Source organism: Patella vulgata, chromosome 4 (assembly GCF_932274485.2).
Source record: "Patella vulgata chromosome 4, xgPatVulg1.2, whole genome shotgun sequence".
NCBI lineage: Eukaryota > Metazoa > Mollusca > Gastropoda > Patellidae > Patella > Patella vulgata.
In genome coordinates this window covers 63,788,426-63,811,191 of record NC_065882.2, presented here as the reverse complement: position 1 = coordinate 63,811,191, position 22,766 = coordinate 63,788,426, and the positions used below count along the sequence as shown (strand labels likewise).

Sequence of the window (22,766 nt, the reverse complement as noted above, 5' to 3'; positions counted from 1 at the left end):
TATAGAAAGCCTAAATGATTATAACTTAAATAATGTTTAGCATAATTAACTGTAATAACAAATTACTATTTTTGATGACATTATAGTAGATATATAATTTAAATTTCCACTCTCAACTTATATACTTTATTATAATATTGTACATACTGTAGATTATGTAAATATTGTATGTATATGTATACTGATGAGTTTTAAACTCAAAGTTAATAAAGAACTGAACTGAACTAACGTCCGTTTGTTTAATTATCCACACATCGGTTCAATTAACATCGAGACATAGCTCTATAGATTAATCATTACTTATTGCTTACGATATTCAATTATAACTTAAGCCATATCAAACTATACATAACATACTTACAGATGTGGTGGTGGTGGTTTTGAGTATCTACAAATTAAAGTAGCTACATGTAAGTCTCTAACTCAATATTATCCAAAATCTTCAACATTGAAAACACGAATTATTTGTCAATTTAAATCAACATCGATGCTGTGATCTTACCGGAAAAAGATGGGCTTCTGATATCAAATATTTAAGACAAAATAAACATGTTACCATTGGTACACGAATCGTGTACCACAATGCGTTTCAGCCCCAGTTCTAGCAAGAGACTCGAGGAACGAGGCTAGAGATATTGCAAACCAAACGGCGTATGTAGACTGGAATAACCAAACGCTAGAAATTTGCATTCGATTGAGACTGCTGGCTTATTTCGCGGAACATAACTGATTTGAAATTAGAGTAAAAACGGAAACCATTGAATGTAAATCAGTTTATATACATTCATATTACTATATTATATGAGTTGCAACCCACTTGTGTCAATTTCTAGGTCCCAAATGTTAGCGATTTAGCTCCTTTAAACATACACGGTAATCTGTATCCCCGAAACCGAGAGTTTTTTTAATTTTTTTATTTCAATAATTCGCTTGCTCGTAGGGGCTTTAGCAGTGGGAGGAGAAAACCCACGAGGTTTGACAGGCGATCCTACTCCTTGTCACGCACAACCGGGGAATCGAAACCCCGCCAGTTGACTCAATGACAGACCGTATGATACAGCGCGCGCGTGCTAACCATTCGGCCATCCAACCCCCAAAAGCGTCAGGAGCTAATAATTATTTGATATATTAACTGTTGAAATTAACAGAACTTTGTTCCCGTAAATACATGCAGTTGTAATAAAACGTAACGTGATTGAAGGACGGGCGACAACAATATTTCGATGTGGGCGTACAAAAACGAAAGTATAAAGTTAAAAGTATAACTTAGAAATCAATTTATAGCATAAACACAGACATGACACACCAGGGAACATCCAAGATAATTCTGTGCCTGCGGGAAGACCATCGTGACACTTAAAGGAAGTTGTATAAGGCCAAGAGCCGTGTTCTGATCTGATTAATGCAGGCTGTTGATCTTTCAATTCACTCGAGGACATGTTTTGGTGACCCTATAGAACAAAGCAAATCTATAGGCTTATAGTCCAGATTCCAATTCTAACTCCAATGGCAAGGTTAATCTATTCTTGTTCATGTTGCTGCCACAGACAAGTTAGGTGTAAGCCTACACTAAATTCTTTTTTTCGACAAACATTTTAATCACTGAATGACAACATTGAATACACAAAAAGAATGGAAAATTGGGAGTGCTGTGGGTATGAATCTGAGCACCTGGACCTAAATCAGTTGGGTTACTTGCTCTGCAATTAATTACCTCACCGCATGACAATATTTGTACTATTAAACTGGGAACTAGCGATTCCAACCCACTCCAAGTATACACTGGACGAACTGGCGGACACTATAATGGCCACATCTAAGAAAGTATGTAAAAACAGAAAGGAAGTTTTTCATTTTATATTTCCCAAATGTAGTCTATTTACAGAAAATAAACACCGAGGCTTGTCACTACCAAGAAGGTTGTGAAAAGCACCCTTTGTTGACAGTGTAACTAAAATGTCATAATAATATTCCAAATAAACAAATTTCAATACAATTTACTGGCACCATGATATCTAATATAAATATATTTAAAGAAGGCTGAATGCCCGAAAATCTTTTACTGAAAAAATGACTTTGGCCCAAGTAGCTCCCTTTTATATATGTTATAATCTCATAGTCACAAGAAAAACAGTTTTCATACATTATTTTACAGAGTAAAGTTCATACAATTGTCTCTTCAACATAAGATTAATAAATAAAGTTATCAGAAATATATAGCCTGGGCAAATAAACTTGATGGTATAATAAATATCAATTTATTGCATCAAATCCACTTTTATCTCAAATTGGAAATCATCTACTATGCCCATAATCGCTAAGTTCTTAAAGTTTAGTATGAAACATGTTTAAAGGGGTTTTAAAGGAACTAAATCATACATAGAGAAACTTCTAAATTATATTATATAATGGGTTACTATGTTTTTGAATAAATCAGACCACAATTAACACACTGTTGAAAGTCCATAAGCTTTTAGAGGCATTTACTATCTGGAATAGAGCAATAAACCGTAACACATACTTATGAAAAACAGCTACGAATATATATGAATCACAATTTGTATTACTGTATTAGCTTGAATTCTCTTTGAAACCATGCCCAAATAAATTAGTAGCTGTTTGCCATAATGTGTTATAGTTTAGTGCTAAAAGTCTAGTTGCCAAGAAATAATCAAATAACATTTCAATCTATAATGTTGAAGCCCAATAAACAGTTCTTTTATTAATAAAGACACCATTCTTACCAAAACCCATCCCCATAATTTCAAATAACATCAACTTATTGATAATTTTGCTATAACTGTAAATATTTATATGTTATTCCTGCCAATTTCAATATATATATAATACTAAAGCCGAGTTTACCCCAGACAAATGGTCAGGTGTACAGCTTGTTGTAACTTGTATGGATAGGACTAGTTCTATTCTCAAATGACGGATTGATGCAAAGCCAATCAAATTGCTTTATATTAGACGTCATATCTGACCTGGCAACCAGAATTCCTGCTAATATTTATTAAATATGTCTTCTTCGAGTCCTCTAAACTTATCCGCTACTAAATTAGAATATCTAATAACTCGGGGACTTGTGAAACCTGCAGCATCAAAACTAGACCAAGACAGTGATGAAAAGTGTCGCCTTGAAGTCTATTGCTTCCATTTTATTTAGTAGCTAAGAGGGAACTAATGTTGCCATATAACGAATAGATGTAAATAGTTGTCCAATATATTGCACCCGACGGTTGTATGGATTGGCTGTATTGTGTAAACGCCGCTTAAAAGACTAGAACAGTGTAATCAGTATTATTAGTGTCATGTAAAGCCTGAAATATGACTGTGGAATATTCACAGCACATAAATTGTAATGAGCATTCAAATTAGAGTTTTATTCCCCAAATATACAATTTGTTCCTGGGGTGATAACTTACACAAAGTTTTAAATGCATGCATTTGATACATTAATCCATAAATGTAAACAAAACATAGGTAATTCATGATATCATCATTAATATGGATACTTAAACTGATGATTACATAAATAACTAGGGACTAAATTTATGATGTCATCAATATACCGGTTCCCCAATTTATAATGATGTTAGTATTATCAACCAATAATATTTTCATCAAAAGTAATTATTTCTCAAATAATTAATTATCTGATAATTAACTATATCATCAAATCCTGTAAAACCTGACCAGACAATGTCATGAAAGCACAAGGAATATAAGAGAACATGTCATCATTTTCCGCTTGTGTGATGTCATCAGGAGATCATTGATGTTGGGAGCTTTTGAGAATATAGGTACGCCATGGAGCGCAAGGCAAGGACCAGAGATTCACGTCGATCAACTCCTACAAGAGCCCTTTGCCAGTCCACATGTCCTATGTGGGGATTGGCTTGTTCAATAACTTGACCTATGCTGACTGAAAGTCCAGCCCATCGTAGAGGATAATCAGATGGGGTTTGATCCTGGGCAGAGTGGATATATTGTGTTGGAATTGGTGTAGGCTGGGAGAACGTCTGCAGATCAATGTGATTAACAGGATCTTGTAAAACAATACAACTCATTTCATACCACCTACAAAACACAAAATATTTAAAATATAATAAACTGATTCCATTTAACAACAATCAAATGGGAAGTCAGATAAAAATTGTCTGAAGAAAAAAAAAAATTTTTTTTGTTACGTGAGCAGCTTGAACAATAGGGACAATCAGCAACTCAATCTTAATTTAAGCGTTTTATAATTAAGACTATTGAAATCCAGTATATTTTAGGGATTTAATATAACTGATCAATTGACATAAATCATTTGTTTTCTATTGATGAGTTAACAGCTCCAGTCCAATGCTGTAAATGCTGTAACATTTTCTGGACCTGTCTGGACAGATCAATAAACAACTCTGTCTATATACCAGGGCCCGTATGCAAAGGATATCTTAAGCCTAAGATAGTCACTTAACTACTAGATTTCACTTAAATATACTTAACTTCCTGTAAGTTAAGGGTAAGTAGTATTCAAAGGCAGTGTTAAGTATCAAATTTTCCCTTAAATTTAAGCTGCCTTAACATATAAGTGTTTAGTCTTTTAGTGGTATTCAAAGGTCAGTTTCAGTGTGAAAAATCGACTTAACTTTAAGTGACCTATGGAATGTACCTTAAAGTTAGGTGAGATTATAATGACATCTTTTAACTGGAGTACACAATGTAGTATTAGGCCCGTAATGGTGATTTTAAAAGTTAGGAAATTCCCAAGGATCTTTCCCAGCCAACAGCGGGAGAGTACTTGAGACCCCTCGGTTAGCAAGACAGTGTCTTACTCATCAGCCACTTCAGCTTCCTTTAGGAATTCAATATAACTGGTCAACTGGCTTAAATTCTGTTATGTGTAAGTCGGTATAAAAAAAAAAAGAAAAAGATTTTGCTAACAACTACCCCACTGCTAGAGTCAGTAATTAAGTTCTCATGGCTACTGACTATCTAGTGAAATGAAGTATAAAACAAAACATTGGTTGGGTTTCTTACTTACTTACACCCACCTTAATAGCCTGTTATATGCTATATATACATTCACTGAAAGTTTATAAAACGTTTATCTGGTAAAATGTCAACATTTATGTCTAACAAAAACACTGAATAAATATTTTTGTTTTTGTTCTCCGCAGATGACGAACATGGTACCACAGATGAATGAAAGTTTTTGGTCGAACAAAACACTCACGCCCAATGATGTATATTAAGGGGTGATGATACCCGAAAAATGCTTTCTGAAATTCTAAAGCTAGTGAATTGAAGATGGCACAAGTAGTTAGGAAATGTAATAAACAGGGGAAAACTAACATTAAAAATAAAGAAAAATAAGTTTTTGCCAAGGTAACACATTTTTTTTGGGAAAAGTATGAAAAATGTAGTACACCATATCTCTGGCACTAATAAAGATAAATGTCTCATTTTAGGACTGCATATTCTTTAACGATAACCCCAAAACCAGACAGAGATTTTTTCTCTATGATTTTTATAATTTCTTGGAAAATGGTGTTTAAAACATTTGCCTCACCACAATACATGTATTTTGTCTTTGGAGAAATATTTTGATAACTTTTGAAATATTAATGATAATTCAAATTGCTTTCTGTCTGATTCTGTGGCAGATATTAGTTTATATATCCTGCAAATTTGGCAAAGATATCTTAATTAGTTACAGAGATATAGTGTTGCTACTTTTTTCCCAAAAAATGTGTTAACCTGGCAACAACTTTCTTTAATGCTAGTTTTCCCTTGTTTATTACATTTCGTAACTACTTGTACTATTTTCAATTCAATAGCTATAACATTTCAGAATAAATTTTTCGGATAGCCTCCCTCGCTAACCTACGTCATTGACACTGCCACATAAAATCATGTGATTTCAAAATCACATACATATTACATCACATTTGAATGTCATGTGATATTTATGTGATCGCTGATAGGTTCGACTTTAATGCAGATGACCCACATATCTAACAATTTCACAAACATTTTGTCAGAATAATTATGTTTTTTTTTTAACCCGCAATTGATCGGAACAATGTTTTCATGGATGTCTGGCTAAAATGTTCCATCGTCTGCGTTTGACTTTGCCATTAAAAAATCTGTTACATAATATTAGTGCGAGTCAACAAGATTTTAAGAATGGAGAATAATAACATCCTCATTGTCCTCCAATATGACACCAATATTAGATTACCATAAATATCAAAGACAATTTCACTCATTTCTGCACACAATGAAACCTTCCATAGCGATCAACACTCATAAGTACTTACTTATCAGGTAGTAGTTCAACAATAAAACCTTCTATTGAGACTGACACCTGCTCATCACTGATTGTGCTACTACGACGTAGATGTTGTATCCGCTCCTCAGCTCCCTTTAAACCAGCTGTATAACCAACTGGCTGTGCTGCCGTTCCAGATTCACTTTCCTGCAAAATAGATATATTAATTAATATAAAATACCTGTAGGGTATCGGAAAGGAAAGAAAATTGCAAAGAAAGGTCAAAATCTTGAAACCTTCAACTTGATTTAATTTTCGAGAATTGATCATATAAATATATTTACCAGCACAAACACTTAACATGCGCTTAAGAAAATTAAAAATTAATCTTTTAACAGCAAAGAATGACAATCATAGTACAAAGAAGATATATATATACAAAATATACAATCAGAGATAATAATTTAGAAACCATCAAAGGAGTGGGAAGCCATAATGGTGGGTAATAATAATGAACTATGTACAAAGAAAACGTGATAATAAAGACGGCTAGATTGGGCTGTGGCTATGCTAACACAGGAGGAACCCACTAAGAGACCATGATCAGTATATATATATATATATAAAGAAAATATAATTGTTTTAATAGTAAGTCGCACATCGAAAACACTCAACTTAATGAAATACATCAGAGGAACGCAATGGGGCACAAATAGAAGCACTCTTATGTTAATATACAGAGCACTCATCCGCTCGGTAATCGATTACGGATGTCTGGCTTATGCAAATGCAAGTGATACACAACTAAATAAATTGAACATAATACAAGGTAAAGCATTAAGACTAGTAACAAGAGCAGCAATAGGAACCAAAACAGTTGCCCTTTTACAAGAGATGGGAGAACTCCCGCTCGATCTCAAGCGAGGGGAACTGTCACTCAAGTACTGGGGTAAACTGCAAATGCTAAAAGAAAAATGTCCGACATAAGTGCCTCCAACAATTCAAACGCATAGGCTATAGAAAAAATACGCGTCCCATGACATTCGGGCAAATGCCAAACGATGTCTTAAATAAGCACGGTTTAAAAGGAACAATCATAGAAACAAAAACTTATCCCGTCACTCCACCCTGGCAACTAAACGATCCAATCATCAACACGCACCTAATTAACGTTACAAACAAACACGCTAATCCCATAGCGGCTAGAGCACTAGCATTAGAACTAATAGACACCAAATGGGCAGACTATCTCAAAATCTATACAGATGGATCGAAAAATAATACACAGGGATTAACAGGGTACGGCATTTTCATACCCAAAGCAAAGCTAAACATCAGGAAAAGGATACCAGAACATTGTTCTGTGTACACCGCAGAACTGATGGCCATTAAGACTGCAATAGAATAGCTAGCCACGCAAACACACCAAAAAGCCGTTATCCTATCAGACTCCCTAAGTAGCATCAAATCCATTGAATCAGATTATTCCAAAAGCAGACAGGGCATAATCCACCAAATTAGGGATATCAATCAAACAATCAAGAATAACGGAAGAGAGGTAGCCCTTGCATGGATCCCCTCCCACATCAATATTTTCGGCAATAAACAAGATGACAAGCTAGCCAAGGAAGGGTTGTAACTAAATGATATAGAAAATTTAGAATACAGCAGTCAGGAATTCACAAGCATAGCTAAAGATAAAATTAAAAATTCATGGAAAACCCGTCTAAAACATTAGAATACTCATTGCTATCAAATTGATAGCAATCTTGTAGACAAGGTTTACATCAATCATCCCTCAATTAAAATATGCAAACTCATCACGAGGCTTAAAACGATAAACGTAATAAAAGACTTCACCTTTAGACCAATTAAATGCCCATGTGGACAAATTGCGACCACGTCACACCTGCTAATTAACTGTCATCAATTAAACAAAGAACGTCAATCCGTAATTAAGAATCTAGCAGAGAGGGGAAAAACTCTCTGTCTCAAATCTCTCCTTTCTCCACAACCTGACGATAGAGACTGGACATCACAACTTGTCTGGAATTTTATTGAGAATATAGGGATGACCAAATATATAAAATAATAAAATTAATCAATTAAACAGTAGGGCGGAACGTAAAAATGTCCTCTAGAAGGAAGCGTAAACCGCCCTGCACTAATAATAAATATAGGCATGACCAAATACATAAAATAATAAAATTAATCAATTAACAGTAGGGCGGAACGTAAAAATGTCCTCTAGAAGGAAGCGTAAACCGCCCTACACTACTAATAAAACCCTGATAAAATTAATAAATCAGTTAATAAAATTAATCAATTAACAGTAGGACGGAACGTAAAATTGTCCTCTAGAAGGAAGCGTAAACCGCCCTACACTATTAATAAAACTCCGATAAAATTAATAAATCAATTAATAAAATTAATCAATTAACAGTAGGGCGGAACGTAAAAATGTCCTCTAGAAGGAAGCGTAAACCGCCCTACACTACTAATAAAACTCCGATAAAATTAATAAATCAAATTATACAATGTAGGATGAAGCAAAAAAACGTCCCCTAGAGGGAATCGCCACCTGTCCTACACCACAAATAAAACTATTAATTAATAAATCAGGGTGATAGCGCAAAAATGTTCCCATAAGAGGGAAACGCTACACACCCTGAAATATTCTTTACACTTTTATTTATTTGACTAAATAAGTATTGATTGTAGATCATATTAAGCCACCATACATGTATTATTGTATTTATTAACTCCTAATAAATGTTTGAATGTATATCATACTAACTTGCCATAAATACATTTTTTTTTTTTTTTTTTTTTCCTCCAACCCCAGCACCCCCCCCCCCCCCCCCCCCCCGGAAGCCTTACTAGACGCAATAAAAACAAAACCATCACAAGACCAGCTACTCTTTTTTCTCTAGCTTTCTCTTTTCAGGCGCTGGATTCTTCCTTCAGAGAACCAACAACAAAGGAATGAACAACAGAAATAATGACGAAATCAACCACCATACCGGACAACAAAACCAAATGGAAGGAAGAATGGTCCAGGCCTTACACTCACCAACAAGCCCCAAGGAAGAGTTGCACCGCCCTGCCATTCAACCGGACAAATCGACCAGACCGACGAAAATGACCTAAATATATATATATACATGTATATGTACATACTATGTCTAAATGTTTGTCTCTGTCCAAATGTTCGTCCACATTCATGTCTGTTTTGTTACAAATTCGTCTGTTTTGTAAACGTCCAGTTGCTATCTCATGTCTCTTGCTGTCATCTATTGTCTTCTGTACATATATATAAAAACCTAATTATCCTCTTTTTCACTAATCACATTGTAAATTATTGCACTTTGTATACATAACATGTTATTGTCTGCGATATCACCTCGGTGGAAGCGGACGTAAAATACAACTAACTAACAACATAATTGTTTTTATATAATAGTTCGGAGCAAAACAGTAGGACGTTAAACCCCATTTCATTTCAGTTTTTATATAAAAGACAAAATATCTCCATTTTAAATTTGTTAATTTTACTCTATAAATACCAATAAGATATTTTCCTTTTGTATAGTATACTAAACAGCAAACAAAACGTCGGTAAGATTTCAAAATCAGTGAGGCACGTTAATCGAATCATTCTAGAAAATGACTTACAAAATGGATCAAAGCAATTTTTTGTGAACAGTATGTTGACACATTAGTGATTAATTCATCACAATTCCAAGACATTACGAGAAGGTTTAGAGTCTGTACACAGTCTATACATCAGTATCTGGTGTGTCCACCGCGAGTGTTAATAGCAGCAGCGCATCGTCTGTACATGGAGTGGACCAGACGATTGATGAACACCATTGGCACCAGGAACCACACTCTCAGAAAAGCCTGGCACAATCCATCAGCTGTGTTTGGTCTCGGTACAACGTTACTAAGTCTCCTCTGAATTTCATCCCAAAGATGTTCAATCAGGTTAAGTCCAGACTAAAGGGACCCATACACGTTCAATAATTCCGTCAATATTATTGACCCAATATATTGACTCAATATATTGAATCAATAATATTGACAGGAATTGCCCACATACGATTCAATATTTCCATCAATAATTTCATCAATTTTTGGTCATTTTTCAAAATGGATGCCATGTTTACTCTTCCAAGGTTGACAATGGAATAAAAATATTGATGCAATTATTGACAGATTCTGTCAATAACCATCATTGCGTCAATATATTGACGGATCAAAAACCATTTTGATTTTTATTGATGGTTCATCAATATATTGACGGCCGGTCAATTTATTGAGTGACAATATTGATCGTGTGTGGAGAACCGTCAATTTTCGCGGTTCTTCTTCGTCAACTGCCATGACCAAAAAATGATGAAATTATTGATGGAAATATTGAATCGTGTGTGGGCAATTCCCGTCAATACTAATGAGTCAATATATTGGGTCAATAATATTGATGGTTTTATTGAACGTGTATGGGCCGTCTGAGGGCTGGCCGTGAATAACGTTGACACTGTTCTGCTGTAGAAAGTCCTGATTAACTCTGGCGGTGTTGGCACAGGCGTTGTCATGGTGGAAAATGTTGTTTCGATGACGTGCGAAATGTGGTATGACGTGGGGTCTTGAGAGCTTGATCAATGTAGCGCACTGCTGTGATGCCGCCTGCTCTCCCTGGACCAAGATTTTAGAACACCAAAGGACCCATTCTCTGGTTCAGGCCAATTCCACCCCAAACCATTATGCTTGGACCTCCCTTTGAGTCTCGTTCCATGACACATTGGTCAGAATAACGATGGCCACGTTGATGCCATATTCTGGTCCTGCCATCTGCAGTTGATATGCAATACCGACTCTCATCTATGAACAGAGCAGTTCTATATCGCCAGTTCTGGTGTTGTTGGGCAAACTGTAGACGTTCACGTCGATGGCGAGGGGTGAGGATCGGTCCACGGTAAGGTCTAAGGCAATGGTGAGACGTCAGCGCACTGTATCGGTACTGATGGGTCTTCCAGATGCCTGTGTGAAGGGATTCTGCAGGTGCTGTCGCACAACATCGTGGATTTGACGCCTTGTGGTAACCCTTGGTCTACCAGTTCACGTCGATGGCGAGGGGTGAGGATCGGTCCACGGTAAGGTCTACGGCAATGGTGAGACGTCGGCGCACTGTATCGGTACTGATGGGTCTTCCAGATGCCTGTGTGAAGGAATTCTGCAGGTGCTGTCGCACAACATCGTGGCCTTGACGCCTTGTGGTAACCCTTGGTCTACCAGTTCGGGGGCGTTCATCCGTGGTGTTGGTGGCCCAAAGGCATTGCTGAAGCCTGTAGATAGTCCGAACATTGACCTGGAAGTGATTGGCAACGGCTTGGGAAGTGTAGCCAGCGTCAAGTCTCCCAAGCGTCTGGGGTCCTCTGAGCTGGCTATCGTGAGTCGTGGCATGCTGATGTTGTAGTGTGAATGATTCAACCAGGTATGGGAGTGCATTTTATAGGGCTAGTCCCGGTGAACAGCACGTGTAGCATGAGTTACATGAAAATCATGGGGACACATTACTATCTCAGACGTCAGGTTGCGTTTTTGAGAACATTTCCTGGGTTGAGATGTGGTCACAAATATACAATAAAAACATTTAGCAAGTTTTATGCAATGCGTCTATTCAGACTAATATACCAACCTGACGTTTCTTTTGCTGCTTTGTATATTATATAACATAAACTTCTCATACACAATATATTACTATCACAAAGACTTGGCATGCACTTAGGGAAATTAACAATTATTATTTTCAACAGATAATGTTTTTTTTTATATAAAACTAATCATTTCTGTTTCAAATTTGTTAATGGCATGCTTTTTAATATCAATCAATATCCAGCTTTTGTCTAGTATATAGTAGATTTATTCTCTGCCATCCATATCCATCGAAACCTGTAGGTGGTCCAACTTTCTGCCCGCAACCTGAACTTTATTGGCATATAGGTCTGATTAATTTAGAAGGCTTAGATGATCGGTTTCCGCAAGGCAAATTCAAGAGTTTGGGTATAGGGATATGTCCTTGGAGAGCAAACAGAACTCATCAATATATATCGGATCAATGCTCTTTCTTTGTATTCAGCCAACCTTCAAATATTTTTGAAAGGGCATACAACTTTCACCAGTAAACTTTCGCTTAGATGTCATTTGTTTTTACAGATGAATCAGTGATGTTCGATTCAAATCAAATGCAAAATATGAGGCAAATGTACCAAGTAAATGAGTAGATATTTTAAATCTCAATTTCTGAATCATACAAATTTTTTAAAATTTGCAAAGATTCTGATCGATACTAGGCGAGGCGTAAGCTATTTTGAATATGACATTATGTGTGGTTTAATGGCAGAGAGAGATAGAGAGATAGAGAAATGGGGTTTAGCGTCCACTCGACACAGACTAGGTCATTTCGTGACTAACATATGGTTTAATTTTATTTCAATAATTCGCTTGCACATAGGGTCTTTAGCAGTGGGAGGAAACCGGAGGACCCAGAGAAAACCCACGAGGTTGGACAGGTGACCCAACTCCTAGTCACGTACAACCGGGGAATCGAAACCACCCCACAGAGTCATATAACAACTTTTGGTCTTCGGAGGAATTATTAGTGACCGGAAATTCGCCTGTGTATCAGTCAGTTATATAGAAGGATAACTCTTGTTTTCCTTTTGCGTTCGCCACTTCCCTTTCTTGAAATCTCCATAACTCAATGACAGACCTTATGATACAGTGCACACGTGTTAACCATTTGGCCATCTACCCCCCTTAATGGCAGAGAGCAAGACAGGAAGTAAAATATTGATACTGCACAAGGGCGTTAGCCAGAGTGTTGTTTCAATATGTAACGCAATGTCTTGAATGAGACCACTTATACCAACTTAAAATACAGACACATGCATTTCAATCTAGTATACATGTACATAATATACGATTGGCACATTACTTGTACATTATTTGAAATATTGGTACGCCAACATCAAATAACGTGACATGCTTATTTTAAGTAAAATTATTACATTTATATTTCTTTGTGAGAGTGATGATGCTTCTTTAAGTTAAAACCTGTTGTGAAAGTAATTTACAGGACAATACAAAATATCACTTTGCAATTGAACACAAGAGTTTAGGAAGCTAAATCAGACAAAATCGGTTAATAACTGTGTTTTCAATGTAGCTATAAAGAAACTCCACACGAAAAGTCTGTCTAGCTGTCTAAAATCATCAAGCAATTGGCTATTATTTTCTGTATGAATTCTATGTGTAGGATTTACCACAGTATAGTACATATAGGTAGAAGAATCAATGAATGCATAGGATATCGAAGTGTTGATTTAAAGAGAATATCAATGTTTCAATATCTTTGACAAATCACCAGATTAAAAAAATCCATCGAGAACTTAAATTAATATCACATATTATTTCACCAATTTGAATTTCGATAGGATTCCTGCTTATGCCCCCATTAACAACCTCACTACGTTTTAATATGATAGGTTAACAGTCGTCGAAATATACACAGATAGGAGGTTACCAGTCATCGAAATACACACCCATAGGAGGTTACCAGTCATCAAAATACACACCCATAGGAGGTTACCAGTCATTGAAATACACACCCATAGGAGCTATATGGACAATCTAGTACATAAAAACTGTACCATTTTTATTCTTTGTTGGTAATGGTAGCATTTGCAAGAAACTAAAAACTGAAAGGTTAACGATGCATAAGGTAATTATCTAAAATAATTAAAGTTTAATTGGCTTCTAGTTCTTCCTAGCACGACATTTATTTTGAACAGATTCCAAAATTCCTGCAGAGTTAATTATTCTCTTGAGTGATAAAACCAAATTACCATAACACTTTAGTGGTCCCAATCATGATTGTTTCCTTTTGAAACTTTAAAAGGTTGTCCAGATTTCTGAAGGGAAATCTACTATTGATTTTTAATAATTTCTCCATGATTCCCCCCCCCACCCCCCCAACCCAAACGAAAGTACTCACTTAGAGCTATGAAATAATGTCAAAACTCCGGACATCACAATTATAATGGGAACTTAAAACTTTAATACCATATCCTGCTGTTTCAGCGAACTGAAAGGAAATGCATTTGAATGCTTTTTAACACCCTTGAGGCCACCAATTTCTTGTATTAAAGTCCCTGAATGCCATTTGAGGGATAAAAAAATAATTAAAACTAGAACTTGAAGGAGCACTGACCAGTTTCGGTTATAGGTCACGCCTTGTCACGTCGACAATCAAGTTACACCATGAACTACTGACTATAGTATAACATCCAATACCTATTAAAGTGGAAAAGGTAGGTTGCCAGGCAATGAAAAATACGCCCACAGCAGCTAAGTCGTCCGGCCAGTCAGCAAGTGTTGTCGCATATTTTTTCTTTTATCAGTAATGAGAACATTTACACCACATGAAAATCTGATTACGAGTAATAACCCATGAAGTAATTATCAGAAAATATTAGGCTTTGTTTCGATTGTTTGCCTCATGACCTTAAACAATTTATATTAACTTTATGAATTTTTTATCAAATCGATAAAGATTTAGTTTTTCGATAATAAGCTTAAATGCCTTGCTAAAATCAAGATACACTATACCATTCATCGCACCATTATCAATTGTTTCAACCCAATTATCTGTTGGGAGCCAAACTGGCTCAGTGAGTAAAGACGTTGATTCCCTAACCTGGAGGTCCCACGTTCGATCCTTGTGTTGGCCATTTTGGTTGTGATTTACTGGTCTGTTTCCCCCTTGTGAGAGGTGCAGGATGGGACGAAAACCATATTGGCGTGCACATAAAAGATCCCTTGCCAGTTGGAATTTGATATAAGAGTAGGTCTGTAGTGCCGCTGTTCAGACAAAATTTCCCTCATAGCACACTGTATGACGTATGCCCGCCTTCATTAACACCCAGTCGGAGCAGAACAGTAGGACGTTAAACCCCATTTCATTTCATTTCAATGATCTGTCATTGGGATTAGTGCAGTAGCACATGAATGATCAGATCTGATCTAAATCCAGAATGATACACATAGAGAATATTAAATGTACAGTCCAAATAAGAATGAATTTGAGTGCTCAAGTGTTTTTCGAAAAAAGCTTCTATGGCAACCAATGCAGGGACTTTATTACTGGTGATATTGACGAAATTGATCTAGTGGCTGTTTTCTGCATTTTCTGTAATTTTTGCATTAGTTTTGAGGACAGTTCATACGGTAAACAGTTGGAATAATCAGATCGTGAAAGAACAAAAGACTACAGTACAGTATTGTGAAAGTTTAATCTTTTAAAGGAATATCATTCCATTCTGTTGAGTATTCACAAAGGTATGATAATTGGACATTATTTGTCAACATACAATCTACAATATAATGTAATTTGAGGAAGATGAATCTCTTTAGAATCCATTCAGTAACATGTCGAAGACGGTGGATTAGTTATCGGTGATATTTTGTTAATTAACTGTAAAATAATCAATATGAGTAGCTTTCAGCATGGATTTGATATTTTCCTTAAAATGCAAAAGTCGCCCAAAGACATAAAACTGAAATCATTATTACCTATTGCCTTAAGTCTTCAACTATATTCATATTCATTCCAATTTCCAGACCAGAAATTAGTAATCAAACAGAGAATAACTTATTTATGAACATTGATCTCCTCTTTAATGACAATCAACTCTGATTTTAATAAGGAACCTGATCAAGAGATAGTTAATATAAACTGACATATTAATTTCCTGAAAGTTTTCTTGAGTTTTATGAAGATTGTTTTAGAGAATGTGGAGGAACATTTATCAATCCTAAATTGTTTTAGTTGCTATATGTGACATAAACACTGTCGGTAATCTATATATATATATATATTATCAGTCTGACATTTTGCAAAGTATTAAAAATGTCTTTACAATAACAATTCTTTATCTGTCTTTTATATCTTAAAATAGTGGTGTTTAACAAAACAATTATAGGGACAATTTTAACTTAAGAAGATCATGACACATGCAAACATAGATTAGTGCTTACTTGTTAGATCTATTGCGACAGATAGATCTATTTGGAATAATGATAGTACTCTAGCTAATGATTCAAGTATAAATGGTACCATTTTTAAATAATTAACAGACAAAAATTGCTACTTTCTAGATATTAGAAGGTCGAAAAACCTATTATACAAATCACATTAAAAAATTCACTCTTATGTGATTTGGGGGTCAAAACAATATACAACAACATTTCTATGTGTACGTATAAAAATTGTGGGGATAGTTCATTGGTGCATATGGAGAAACCCTAGTATTTTAAATGTAAATTACAGTGTTGTTTTTTTTAAAATTATCTTTTGTTTTTACCCAGTAATATACTTTTCCTGTTAATTTGTGTGATGTCTCCAATATGATAGTTAATTCAGTGAGACTTTGAATATAAGGAAATATATTTAAATTACATAATAGTTAAAAGCTCCCCATACAGCTATGAGACATTGAAACCCATCACCTACAGAATATTCATAACTAACCTCAATTTAATTCTATTTATTCGGTATTAAAAATATTATTATCAATGGCCAAGGGTGAATTAAAATGTAATTCAGTTGGGATTAATAGTCAATATCATCAAGCATTCTTTTCTTCCTTCACATTTACTGAAAATCTCACAACATCGCAAATACATTCAGAATTCTCAGAAAGTATCTTAAACATAACAATACATACATGTACAGTATCGTAGTCTTTATATTAGTCTTGAAGTCTTAAAGACAAATTGGGGATCACATGGCTAAGTGGGTAAGACACTGGCTTGCTAGCCTGGAGGTCGAAATTTTCCATCCCTGCATTGGTCGAGAAAGTTCATCCAGATTTTCCGGCGTGGTTCAGCCTTGTCAGTGATGCAGAACGGAGGGCCTGACAAGGACAGCTGTCTAGTCCTTCGGATGAGACGATAAACTGTGCCAATTTGTGGTCTGTAGCTTGAAAATTGACTAAGATACAGGCATTTGATTTTTATGAGCTATCAATGAGTTTTCGAAACAAAATGTATCCATAATTTACTCGAGTTTCAGATATCTTGTTTTTACCTTTCTAGTGACGATATAGTGCTACAATTTTCTGGATTTTGTAGCACCCAAAGTTTGGCCTATCTAGAGATTGCCGGTAGTACTACGTAACAAACATGAAAATGCATCAGTCTTCACTAGTTTCCCAGAAAACTGGCCTCAAATATGGTTTCAGACACAAATTTTCGAAAATTGCCTCTTATTTTCGGGCTGATAGAATTCGGTAGAGGAACAGTTAAAAATCTAAAACTTGGTGCAATTATGGTTTGTACTAATGTGTACAACATGTTAAAGCCATTCTTGTCCCATGTTATCTCAATATTTTTTTCGATTTTTTTCAAAATCTGTGTTTTGGTCATTCCATGACAATTATCACCCAATCAAAATGTGTTAAAACCACACACCCTTCGATTTTGCTAAAATTTGGTTTATATACTTATTAAGATTGAAAAAAAACCCTGATATTCCAAATTTTAGCTTGCTCCGAATAACGGTTCCTGAGATACGGTCCACCTGATTTGGGGGATTTCGGTCAAAATGGGCGTCGCCACCATTATTCAAATGACCATAACCATTTAACCGATAGGTCAAAATTGCCGAAATATGTATTTCTGGAATAGGAAAGAGGATGACTTGCTGTTTGAATCATATTTATCTATCTTAAGGAAAGTCTGCAGCAGGTTATTATGTATCCTCGAGTTTATCCATGAACATTATCCTGCTTTAAGTGCAGACACTGATTTTCAGTCTCAAGTGTGACTATTTAACATGCTTATTTATAAACGATATTACACCTCCAATTGTTTGACATTGTGAAGAAAACATGTTGGGCTAAATTTTTCATGAAAGTTCATCTCAAGGTTACGTGGTTTACACGGTTAAGTTCAAAGTTAAAAGGTCTTCATTCTATTTCGCACCTTTACCAGTTCCCGTGGTTAAGAATGGACTAGGCATGATAATAATTACATCAAATTTCAGCCGAATCGTTGAATAACTTTTCATTTGACCAAGAAATTTTCCCGGACAGCAGCACTACGGCCTACTCTTATATCGAATTCCAACTGTCAAGGGATCTTTTACGTGCACGGTAATGTGTACACTGGACACCAGTTTTGCGTCCCATCCTAACGACTAGACAGCTTTTCTTGTCAGGCCCTCCATCCTGCATCACTGACAAGGGGAAATCACGCCGGAAAATCTGGATTGAAAATCTGGATTAACTTTCTTGGCCAATGCAGGGATCAAACACCCGACCTCCAGGCTAGCGAGCCAGCGTCTTACCTTAGCCAACGTGACCCACATTTTCTTTGTTGCAGTTCATAATAATAGTAATAATTTTTGTATATTTTAATTTTTGCGCTAAGCCACCATTTTCTATAAATGCCTATTTGGTGTTGACCAGTTGGATTGGCTTTTACGTGCGAATATCATTGTGACCTTGATGCAAAAATTCCTAGATCCGCCCCTGAGAAGATATATACTTTTGGCTGTAATCAGTGCTCTTGCTATACATGTAGCTATTCAAGCCAAACTTTTATACTGTTTTTTAATTTAACACTGTATGATTGTTTACAAATATTGATATTTAAAGATATATTATGGGAGATTAGATAAAGAGCTGACAGTTCTCACTATAATAGTTAACAAGAGCATCGCTAACGCAGCAATATACGTCCACATTCCTGTTTTGTTTGATATGGTCCAGTTTGCATTGAGGGTCTGTGAAATAAAACTGGGTTGTAGGACTGCTATCAGTTTAACACTTCGTTCACATTAACAGAACACAATTTTTATTTTAAAACAATCGATGTCTTTATTCTAAAAGCATGACATTTCAAATAGGTATGCAAAGTTTCAAAAGGATCTGTTAAGAATTGCGGTCTGTAGGCAAAACACAAGACACACAAACATTAGGCGTGGCTCAGTGCCAAGGGGTCGAGCATGCACCAAAAATAATAATTGAGGTCGGCCTTAGGATTAAGGAATAAGTATAAAAAGTAGCCTTAGGCTATAAGGAATAAGTATAAAAAAGTTTTCAAGATGATCGATTAAGAAATGCGGTCTGCAAGTGACACACAGACATAAAAAAAGAAAATGGGCGTAGCTCTGCCCCTGGGGGTTGGGTATTCACCACAAATAATAGGGATGTTCCTTAGGATAGAAGGAATATGTATGCTAGGTTTCAAGGTGATACGATAAAAAATGCGATCTGTAGATGACAAACAAATAAATAAATATAATGGATGGGCGTGGCTCTGCCCCTGGCGGTCGGGCATGCACCAAAAACAATAGGGATCTTCCTTGGGGTATAAGGAATAAGTATACCAAGTTTGAAGAAAATCCAGTAAGAATTGCGCCCTGTAGGCGACACAAAGACACACGAAAAGAAAATGGGAAATGGGCGTGGCTCTGCCCCTGGGGGTTGGGCATGTACCCCAAACGATAGGGATGTTCCTTAGGGTACAAAGAATGTGTATGCAAGATTATAAGTTAAGAAATGTGGCCTGTAGACGACAAACAAACAAATACTAGAAATGGGCGTGGCTCTGCCCCTGGGGGTCGGGCATGCACCAAAAACAATAGGGATCTTCCTTGGGGTATAAGGAATAAGTATACCAAGTTTGAAGAAAATCCAGTAAGAATTGCGCCCTGTAGGCGACACAAAGACACACGAAAAGAAAATGGGCGTGGCTCTGCCCCTGGGGGTTGGGCATGCACCCCAAACGATAGGGATGTTCCTTAGGGTACAAAGAATGTGTATGCAAAGTTTCAAGATTATTAGTTAAGAAATGTGGCCTGTAGACGACAAACAAACAAATACTAGAAATGGGCGTGGCTCTGCCCCGGGGGGTCGGGCATGCACCAAAAACAATAGGGATCTTCCTTGGGGTATAAGGAATAAGTATACCAAGTTTGAAGAAAATCCATGAAGAATTGCGCCCTGTAGGCGAACCACAGACACACACACACACACACACACACACACACACACACACACAGACAGGGGCGACGGCATAATACGTTCACATTATGAATGTGGACGTATAAAAACTAGATAATGTAAAGGGAATTTGCTGAAAATTTCATTCAAATTGATCCACTATGAACCAAGAACTAAGTGATTGAAATTTCTGCCTAGCCTTGATCATCATTACTAAAGTCAGTACGATAAACAGCATAATCTTGATTATCCATTTTATCGTTAAATCGTGAAGGAAAGTGATGCAGTAAATCGGCTCATAATCCACTAAAGATCACAGGCTAGTGATGCCATCTAGAGTTGATTATGGTCTGGATAAGTTAATTAATGTCTAATAAATAATTTAGCTAACATTTCAGACCTAAAGAAAGACCTGCAATAGACAGATTTAGCTCTTGCATAATGCCTTTTTACAGACAATACTATTTTTGAATGAATATTCCTAGCAGAGATTCAGTTGTCACAATACTGTTATTCAAAATTATTCAAATGGTGATCATCAGTTCTAAGAATTAAAGAATCTAATATTCTGTAACTATCTACAACTTATTTTTAATCTGCTTCTGAAATTGATACTTGGTTGGTTTCTATTTGATTCTTAATTGGAAAATTAGCTAACAAAAGGACAGCTTCAATAAGCTTTACATGTAATAAGTAATATCATGTTATTTAAAAGTATAAGATAATAAACTAATAAGTAAAACCACTTACCTGTCCTGTGACTGTTGCTAGACCAAATACTTGTTGAAAAGCTTCTCTTACTGCCCCTAATTTACTGTCTTTACAAGATGTTACAACTATATTGATATCACCACCAGTTCCTATCAAATGAAATGAAATTAAATGAAATGGGGTTTAACATCCTACTGTTGTGCACCGACTGGACTAATGAAGACGGGACCTATCAAATGAAAATTAGTAAAAATTATCTACTGTGTGTTGAAATAACTGGTTTATTATTATCAAAATTATATTAAATTAAATAAGGTTCTTCCTCTTAGCATTCTGAACAACTAGTTGTATATACAATGGGTGAAATATTACTTACGTATAACTTCTTTCATACCAGGATCTAATGTTGTGATAACACTTTCTACAGAACTCTAGAGTTTAAAAAAAAACATGTCAACAGTGAGGCTGATGTCCCCCACCAAATTGAAAAAGTAATTAGACGACACACATTTTTAATTGCATATTTATTTTTTTTTATAAAGCATCGATCATTTTGTTTATCAGTGATTAGTGTAGGCAGAGAGTTGCCAAGCTCCAAAGTCTCAACCAATCAAATTGCTTATCAGTACTTATCACTCTGCTTAACCTGAGCCGAAAATGCTCATTATTGAAAATAGGCAAGGTATTAATGTAACGAAACTATACACCACGTTTAATTACTCTGACTTAATTATAAGGAAAGTTTTTGTGTCCCAAAGCATCAACTAATAAAATTGCGTACCTCTGCTTAGCCTAAGCAGAAAACGCTCATCATCGAACTCAGTCAAAGCATTCAACTAAACTAATATAAACACCTACACCAATGGGCATCCTCGCTATAGATAAGGGGGCATAATTTATAGGTGACACTATAGAGTAGATGGTCCCATGTGACCTCATTGTTTACCTTACAGCATTGTTTTCCTTTACATTTATAACCGAATAGTGATATTAATTTTAATATATTTTTTTTAAATTTTATTTTAAGAATGCATAATTTATTTCTTATATTCACATGACAATATGGCTGACAATAAGATTATCCCCCTGTCTGTCATTAATTTAATATGTTATAATCTGTGGGTGCCAATAGGCTTATTAAGAGACATCTCGAGATCAGTACTAATCAAGTGTCAACGCTTTTACTTTATTTATGGCTTAAAACTTATTAACTGATTCTGTTAATTATATTACAATATATTTTTACCCCTAATTTTATCTTTAATCTGATTTGTGGAAATGATTGACAATGTCCTTTTATCTGTATGAAAATTAGTTTTTTTAAAAGACCCCTACAACAATCAGACAGATGAGATGGGAACATGGGATCACATGAGATCAGGGATAGGAGATAGGGTTAAGATGAACAGTTACCACCTTCACCAGAATACTGCCCATCAGTAATAAGCTACACCCACCCCTACTCGTAGCTCATCCATGGTTATTCAAACGAAGAATTACCCCAAAACAGGTTGGTAATACATTCATTACGAACGTGTCTGTTGACAAATGTCATTTTTTGTCGTTAAAATGGAATTTAATCCTGATGCTTTGAAATATGGTTCTCTTACCACAGATAAGGTCACATGGAATCAAGTTTTTACTAACGGTGCCTGGTGGGAATTCCTTCAGCGAGGACGCCCATTAGAAGCAGAGTTATTGTGTCTCAAAAAGTGTGG

The 22,766-nt window shown here is 35.8% G+C and overlaps 1 protein-coding gene across 3 annotated transcripts in view; it reads right to left on the bottom strand.

Moving 5' to 3' along the window:
• Positions 1-1,842: 1,842 nt before the first annotated feature.
• LOC126819469 (protein PRRC1) overlaps positions 1,843-22,766 on the bottom strand; it is a 37,779-nt gene continuing 16,855 nt past the window's right edge. For all 3 annotated transcript variants that reach the window (XM_050547509.2, XM_056100418.1, XM_050547507.2), the window contains 4 exons: positions 21,425-21,479; positions 21,088-21,197; positions 6,315-6,472; positions 1,843-4,083 (listed from right to left, as the gene is read on the bottom strand). In XM_050547509.2, the coding sequence (XP_050403466.1) occupies positions 3,768-4,083; positions 6,315-6,472; positions 21,088-21,197; positions 21,425-21,479 (639 nt within the window). In that variant the 3' untranslated portion in view covers positions 1,843-3,767. The remainder of the gene's footprint in view (positions 4,084-6,314; positions 6,473-21,087; positions 21,198-21,424; positions 21,480-22,766) is intronic.